Source organism: Phanerochaete carnosa (assembly GCF_000300595.1).
Source record: "Phanerochaete carnosa HHB-10118-sp unplaced genomic scaffold PHACAscaffold_4, whole genome shotgun sequence".
Classification (NCBI taxonomy): domain Eukaryota; kingdom Fungi; phylum Basidiomycota; class Agaricomycetes; order Polyporales; family Phanerochaetaceae; genus Phanerochaete; species Phanerochaete carnosa.
Genome location: NW_006767631.1, coordinates 508,228 through 516,127, shown reverse-complemented (window position 1 = coordinate 516,127; position 7,900 = coordinate 508,228). Strand labels below are relative to the sequence as shown.

The 7,900-nt window shown below is 53.3% G+C and overlaps 2 protein-coding genes across 2 annotated transcripts; one reads left to right on the top strand and one right to left on the bottom strand.

Moving 5' to 3' along the window:
- Positions 1-130: 130 nt before the first annotated feature.
- Positions 131-1,385, top strand: PHACADRAFT_253426 (uncharacterized protein). Its single transcript, XM_007394147.1, has 5 exons — positions 131-223; positions 280-322; positions 382-589; positions 644-1,061; positions 1,109-1,385. The coding sequence occupies exons 4-5, from the start codon at positions 776-778 to the stop codon at positions 1,303-1,305; spliced, it is 483 nt and encodes a 160-aa protein (XP_007394209.1). The 5' UTR covers positions 131-223; positions 280-322; positions 382-589; positions 644-775; the 3' UTR covers positions 1,306-1,385.
- A 2,002-nt stretch (positions 1,386-3,387) lies between these two features.
- On the bottom strand, positions 3,388-3,735 carry PHACADRAFT_140967 (uncharacterized protein; the record flags this gene model as incomplete). Its single annotated transcript, XM_007394146.1, has 3 exons — positions 3,669-3,735; positions 3,572-3,606; positions 3,388-3,514 (listed from the first exon to the last, which is right to left on the bottom strand). Coding segments are annotated over exons 1-3 (207 nt in total), but the record flags the coding sequence as incomplete, so codon positions are not given.
- Positions 3,736-7,900: the final 4,165 nt, after the last annotated feature.

The following is a 7,900-nucleotide window of genomic DNA, read 5'->3' as shown; positions in this document are numbered from 1 at the left end:
CGCCGCACGAAAGATCCGGACGGGTCGAATCTGTCGTCCCCCCAATCTTTGGTTCATCTCTGTCAGTAGGGCAACGGAACTAGCGTTTTCGAAGTTGACATTTCAGGACGCTTCAATTTGGGCTGTCCAGCGAAAAGGCACCTGTGTGCACCACGTTGATTATCACCCTAGTTGTAGAGGCCTTGGTACTATGGGACACAGGTATATATGGGGTGTCACAGACGTACGTACATCCCTAGGCCAGCAAGCACGGTGTGCATTCTTATCATTGCATTGCAGACTCAGAAACTCACACAGCACGCTTGCGTATCCGTTCAAATTGGTAAGCCTGTATTTTCCCTCCACATACACTACCCCTCCAGGTAAAGAAGACTGCTGCAGCGGTTCGGAACGATCTCGTGCATGCGAAAGCACTTCTCATTGCATCCAGCAAAGACAAGAAGCAGATAGAACGGCTGAGCGGGTGTGAAAAAAAACGCGGAGGAGCAGCTAAAGGTGCCATACTGGCAAGGCGCATTCCTAGTTTGACTCGGAGCGCGGGCAGCACTTGACAACTCGAAGCGCGAAGAAGCCGTAGGGGGACCAAGGTGTGCGTACTCACTACACACAGATACATCACGCAACTGAGATTGTTCGGGAGCAGAGTCTATCAGTGGACGCACAGCGAATTCTGACAGCCCAAACATCAGTCCGCCTCGATGTACGATCGCACAGACTCGTTTGCCCTTCACCCGCTCCTCAAGTTCTTCGTTCCGCTTTCCGTGTATCTTGGCGGATGCTGGTGCAGGTTGCTTCCCAACAAGCGCACTCGTTGCCCTGGCTCGGCATCGCCAAGCCCTTTGTTTGCATCACCGACCCGTTCGCGTGTCGGCGTGCCAAGCTGTTCGACCGCGATTGCAGGGCGCGTCAGCTTGAAACAATGCCTTCTCACCTTCATGCAAGCGGCCGCACGCTAATGTGTTTTCCCGGCGCCTTGTGTGCCGTGTCATCCGCGTTAAGACCCCCTCGCCGAAGCTCTGAGACTCAATCAATTATCTGCTGTATGCCTTGCAGCGAAAAAAGTACGTTCCTGAAGTGCTCTGGACGCTACTCGTCTCATCTGTGGCAGCCTTTTTGGTCCCACACACGGTCAGCGATACAGATGTGCGGGTCGTGCACGTCAATGACGTCAGGGGAGAACATCTTGAGAAGGAGCAGCAAGCGAGGAGAAAGACGACCAGAGAACGAATGTGGTCGAGGCTGCATAGCCCCCGGACGCTACCGGCTTATCTATCCCGTCGCTTTCTTGCTGGCCTTCCCTCTTGATCCCGCGCCCTCGTGTTCGCAAACTTCTGAAATTCTGAGCTGTTCTAGATTCTGAGAAAATTGTACCATAGTGTTGTCATGTCATGCCATACATTTATGCAGTCTCGATCCCGCCTTTGATGCCTTGTTCCGTCGCTCGTCGGGTGTGGAGCCCAGAGATGTGCAATGCTACTACTCGAAATTTGTCACGCAAGCACATCAGGACACGCCGTCTTGCGTGTTATCAAATCATTGACGAGAGCCAGTCTTGACATATTCGACGTCTGAGGCACCACTGAGAAAGCCGATTCTTTCTTTCTTTTCAGAATAAAACACAGTGACGCGTCAGTCAAGCAGCTCAAATAATTGGGTGAGATTCTTAGTAACGTGTAGGCAAATGAGGCGGCGTGGGGACGAATAGTATTATCTGCAAGAATTGGAGTACGACGCAAAAAGAAAGGCTGCTTTGGCGCAGGCGTCAAGCAGCACGGTGTTCGATGACCTCCGGCAGCCACGCAATTACAAGTTTGCCGTTTATCAAGACTGTTCGGGAAGCACGTATGTCAAGCTGCCTTTACAAGTCGTGGAGTATAGTTCTCACCTAATTAGCAGACGTGGAAGGTCTGGATACTGCGGAAGAGGACGACGTGACGCTATTCTCTTCACTCGTGTGTTCAGTGGATGATAACACCGAGGCAGGATCGGTGCCTGCCGGCTCATCACATGGCCGCGCGCTCTGCTGCTGCACTAAACCCTCTTCGAGTCGCGTCTGAGATTCTCCTGCCACATAATGTTCGTCTTCGTCGCCTTCTTCAACTTCGCGCTCCGACTGGCCATGGTCCAGGGGCTCCCCGATGTTCCCGAGGAAATCGGAGGGCACCCTGAAGCTCACGGAGAAGCGAGAAAAGTGCTGCGCGTCCGAGTTGCTTTCATCAGCAGCGCGGTTGAGCCGGCGGAGGTCGAGCATGAAGCGTTGCACCAGCAGAGGGGGCTGTGGGCATTGACGCTTGGTCAACAAATGTGTCTGATATTAACTTTCGTTATAAATTACCATGAACTGGACGACGGAGATTGCGTAGGTGCTCTGTAGATGGGTGCTTAGAACTGCCCACGATAGAGGCGCATCCGGCCCTGGCGCGACTCACTGAAGTGATATTACTCTCCGAGTATGTGAGGAGCTCCAGGATGCTCATGGCTAGCAGGACACTGAGAGCAAATACGTCATTGGCGGGGTTATTACATCGTTTCGTTACTCCTAGCTTACATGAAATATACCGTGCCTACACAAGCACTCCGTGAGCTACATCATGCACAGACAGGCGAAAATGGCATACATACCGTCTCTGAGTAGCACCGCCGAGATAGACAAACCCAGGTTGAGCTGTCGCATCTCCTGGAACTGCTCGAACGACTTGATCCACGTCAACACGAGGACGACAACGTCAGCAGCAATTACACTGCCTCTCGTGAGGAAGAGCACTGATACATCATGATTAAAAGCTCGAATGGGAGCACAGCAGACGCACTCCTAGGGAATGTCGTTAGCGTATAGCCGGATAACAAAGATAACCAGCATGTACTCTGTATTCAGCTTTGGCGAGATGTTGACAAAGTCCGCACATCCAGAGTACAGCGGAGTGTCCACGTATGTAAATATGACGCGCACCATGTTGAACTAAAAAGAAGTTAAATGAAAACCATTAAGTTCATGGAAGGGTGGCGTACAATGTTAGTTCCAGTTAAGACCGCCCCACTGAGCAGGAGTACAACGGCAGAAAAAATGTATTTCGCCCTCGACTCTCGCCAGAGTGCGTACACACGCAGAGCAGAGAATACTACATAGAAGATCAGTCCGACTTCAAACAATTCATAGATTCATATGCTCAGTGCTCACATGAAACCTGGACTGTGCTCATCAGGTACACCAGTGTACCGAGTATGTCAATCGGTTTGCACCTTGTGGCGGGCGCGGAGGCTTGTCAGAAGATGGTCTTCGAGAGAGCGGATTATACATCTGTAGAACGGCACCGTCAAATCAGTCTTAAACATTATTTAGCACCAACATGCTCACACCAGGATTGTCCCGTGGGAGGTATAACTGACAGGATAGGGTTCAGTAGCATGAGCCATCGAGTGCTCAGCAGCAGCAGCGAGGTGAGTGTGAACTTCCGCCTCCATACGACGGCAATTTCTTGGTCGAGTGTGATAACGAACTCGTAGACCACAAGACCTAAAACAGAGAGTGTTCAGCCTGGTGACGCGGAGGCTTGGCGACGCCATAGCATACACAGCATCGAGTACACCACATAGTCCTCTATCTGACTGGGCACATATGATAGGCATCAGTGGAAGAGTGAGGCATACATCTGAAGGAGGAGGCGTACATGGACAGTAGAATCTCCTGCTGCTGATCTTCGTTCGATTGTGCCATGCTGTCTGTGGCGAGAGGATACAGGTCAGTGAGCAGCAAATTCATCTACGAGCTATATATACTTTAGCTACTCAGTGCAGTTTGTAGCGGAGTTACTTCATATCAAGTTTTATTTGACGGCTCTGGAAATAGTGGAGCACTCCAAGTCTGAGAGATCTCCAAGACGCATTGCGGATTGTACGCTGTTGTGAACAGGCACCAGCTTGAGCTGCAGCTCAGTTGAGGCTTCAACCATCTCGCTTGCGGGACCGTCCCGAAAGAATATCAAAAACTGTTATAGATGCACATGCTCGAGTACTGCGGATAAGGTGGCCAGGACGGACGACGGGACGTACGACCATGCAAACATGCAGCACAGCCAGGGGGGATCCACCCATCTGACCGACCAGCTTCTTGCGATTGTCGTCTCGAGTTCAATAGCCAATCACACGAAACGGGTAGGGTTTGATGAAGCAATTCTAGGTGAACCGCCGGGGTCCGACCTTAGTCGCTCCCGTCGCTCGCCTCGGTGGCCTACCAAAGCCATTTAACTTCGTCGCAGCTCCCGGATCAGCTACAGACTCACTGACTGAAACACCTCATCTGTAAGCACGCATGCAGCTGCATCGCCGCATTAAATTGTGACTGATCTCAGCGGGGCAGAGCCTGGCCAACAGCATGCCGTCACTACAGCCTTTGCGCGCCTTGGGACGCCCCCGCACTGATAGGCGGTAGCGTCGGCAGTGTCCAGCCTGCGCATACCACCGCCAACAATCATAGAGGGTTGCTAAGAATCATAAGGTGTGCTCGAGTAGAGCTCTGTGTTCGTGACGCGCGCACAGCACGCGGGTCGAAGAGGAGCACAGAAAGTCACTGGCGAAGCGAGGTGAGAGCGGCGTCGGGGTTCCGGGCCGTTCGCACGGCCTTCAGTGTGGCGTCTGCAGGCTGCTCGTTGAACAACTACTACCACCTTCGTCGACTCGCATATCCACCCTCGCCTCTGCGGAGCCTGCCTAGAGGTGAGATCTTGAGACGAAAGCGCGGCGTCAAAGCCCTGCTGCCGGTCCGTCCGCCATGATCCGCACATGGGAAACCTATTGGCGCGGGCTCCGGCGTCTGCAGACTCTTCCTCTCCAGCCGCGACCTTCATCCACAGGCGTTTTGACCTCCGCCGCCGCCCAGCTCGTCATTACATCTACGCTATCTAACTCGCAGTCTCTTAGGTGCCGAAATCGGTCTCACTGTGCCCCACTCTTTCGCGACGTACCGACTTCTCATGTCTTTCTGGTCCAACATGGATGACTAGATAGGGCCTTGAGGACCGTTATACTCGTGACTACCACAAGTTGACAACGTCAGAGACTTTGACGAGGTTTGTCAAGACGGCACAAAAAAACGCGTCGCCTCCACGCAGGACCGCGATATCACGGCTGGGACAAGCCGTCATCTCACCGACTGTACCGGCAGCATCTACGCTCGAACGCATCAGTAGAGCACCAGAACGGGCAGTGTTGGAAGTCACGCGAAAGGTTAACCTCGATTTTGCTCTATACCGTATGCAGGCATCAGAGTGCGCGGCACGTATTCTCGTTACAGGGCAACAGAGTCCAGGTGAGGCGCGGATTGTTGACAAATGCGCGCGTCTTTCCATCCCTCTATGAGCTCATGAAGCTCACTTGGATCTCGTAGTGCAGATGGAAGCATTAGTGCATGACTGCGTGTGCGAACAACGAGCTGACTGCGCTATCGTCGTGCACACACTACCCGCGGAGAAACGATGGATACACGTCGATGATACCAAGAGTTCGAATTTTCGCACTCACATCACGTCAAGATCAATTAGCGGACGGGGTAGGTGAAGCTAGGTACAGAGGAGCAAATCGAGGGGGCATACGGGCAGGATGAGCTCTAGAGCTTAGCGCAGGCGACACTCGAGGAGTTGGGAGGGCGGAGAGACCGCGATGCAAGCATGGGTATTATCGAGGAGAAGAGTGTAGTAGGTGCGCGCGCTACTCAAATGCATGCACTCTACGGTATTGACATTATCCAGGAGGAAAATCCCATGACTATACGCATGAAAAAAGTTTCGCGATAATCTTAGCATATTTGAATGAACGTGTTGTTTTGTGCGGCTCTGCGAAAGCCAGGTCAATGGCAACAGTGTACTCCAAAGCTCTGCGCTATCGAAAGTAACATCTATATACGCCACCGCACGGGTCCGTTTGTTGCCCTCAGCACGCTCCTCAGCCACCCCCTCTCGTTTCCTCCGATGGCGCACCCCCTCGACTTCGCCGAGCCCCTTGTTAGCGCCACCAAGTCGCAGCTCCCGCCATATCAGGTGCCAGCCCACCGAACCGCTCAACGCGATTAAAACCAGGCTCGTTTGTCCTCGACTGCTCTTCCGCCCTCGATCTCATGAACACGGTTATATGCCTCGGCACTCGTAACCTTGACATACAAGGCTCGAGCGGGAAAATCTGCAGGGGAGACCAGACCGTGCGGAAGCTTGGCAGCCAATACGGGTTTAGAGTCCACAGGTAATGAACCTGAAATAATTGGAGAGCACGAACGGTGCCTAGTCCTCACTTCGCTTTACATGTTCAACCCACGCTAGTCGTCGACTCGCCAACCGTGCGTTAGACTCGATAAAGCTCTGCGGCGGACATGCTTGTCGACCATGGTAAACAATCACCCAATCGAATTTGGGAGGTGAGTCGCGCACCGCCGAGTTCTGCAACGATGACCGACGACAGATCATAACCTAATAGTGCGCTTTGCTTGAATACATAATCGAAACTAATTGAACTCCGTCGCCAATTATCTCTTCCTCTGCGGATGCCGACGGCACCTTCAGCCTATGCGAGCCCCGCGAATTGTCCGATGCGTATCGCAGATGGGTCTGGACGTGGTAGCAGTCGCCGCGGCCGCCCTCTTCGTCGACGTCAGCCAGCACATCTCGCGCGTAGATCTCTCACTCAACGTCGCCCTGCGTCATCCGGTCAACGCCCGTAGAGAAGCCCTGGATGAGATCCTCAAACTCCTCGGCCGTAACTTCAACGTTCTTCTATGAACCTGTGGACGCAAGCTGTCGGTCGTTGACCCCAACCACGCGGCTCCGAGGTGCCAAGTATTCGCTAGCTCCCCATTCTCGCGGGCGACGTCCTCGGTTTCTCGGCAGCGCTCCTACGGTTCATCCAGAGGTCCGTCATGGCGGGATATGTGATCGATGAGAGAAAGACACGACCCTCGGGGCCTTTTGGGCCATCTTCCAGCTCAGCGCGGGTATCGAATTCATTATCACCCTTGTAACTAACAGTTGCAGCGGCGAGCTCGATGGCGTCTCTACGTCGGCTTACATTGTGAGCAACATATGGGCGCACTGGAATTCTCTCATGCTGACCCTGCTTCTCAGACTTTATTAACTTCCATTTTATTTACATAACCTCAACGTTCCCGCGTCTCATCGTCCGTGATGGCACAACCATCAAGCACGACGGCAAGCCCAAGAGCGTGGAGTTGCCATCAGGTTTTCGTCCGCCTACTGAAAGGCTGCCCTGTTTATCACTCGTCGCAATCATCCTTCACTTCTCAATGGGACTGTGTTCGACGGCGGTGTCCGTGTAATCGTCGACGTGCTCACTGCTGGCCTCTTGGTCCCCAACAAGGATTGAAGGCTGCACCGTCACCGCGGCTACCTCAGCTTGGCGGTCGCTACTCTTCGGGTGGCCTTCATGCTGGCCGTCAGCTTCTCGCGACAGGTCACCTTCACCTGCGACCCCAACTACGTCAAGGACCACGGCAGCAAGCGTCTTAACTATGTTGACAGACAATTCAGGGTCGAGGCCGTGCTTTTTCTATCTGTGCGGCTTTCTCTGCTGTGCTCCAGGGCGTGAACTGATATGGCGCCTATGCAGACCGCTCCAGTGACTACCGGGCACTCCTGTGCTAGATTACGCCCTCGCTTTCGAGCGACTCGTTCGTGCTCGAGCATCTGGATGGGTTATACGAAGCCGTGCGAGGTGCCAGCTCGGAGGGCTCGTTCGGGTGGGCGCGGTAGTACCGGTGCCGCTGCCGGTGTTGAACGAACGTCGAACAGAGTTTATACAATCAGACGTGTTATCGAACCATTTAAAGCAATAAATAATTCCTAGCAGGAATGCGGACAGCGAAAGAGGATCTGAACAGATGGTACATATGAAACTCGAG

Excerpts from the sequence above, each read along its gene's own strand:
- PHACADRAFT_253426 (XM_007394147.1), top strand. The coding sequence starts at position 776 with ATGCTGGTGCAGGTTGCTTCCCAACAAGCGCACTCGTTGCCCTGGCTC. Across the intron at positions 1,062-1,108 it reads TATGCCTTGCAGCGAAAAAA|CCTTTTTGGTCCCACACACG; the intron begins GTACGTTCCTGA and ends CATCTGTGGCAG.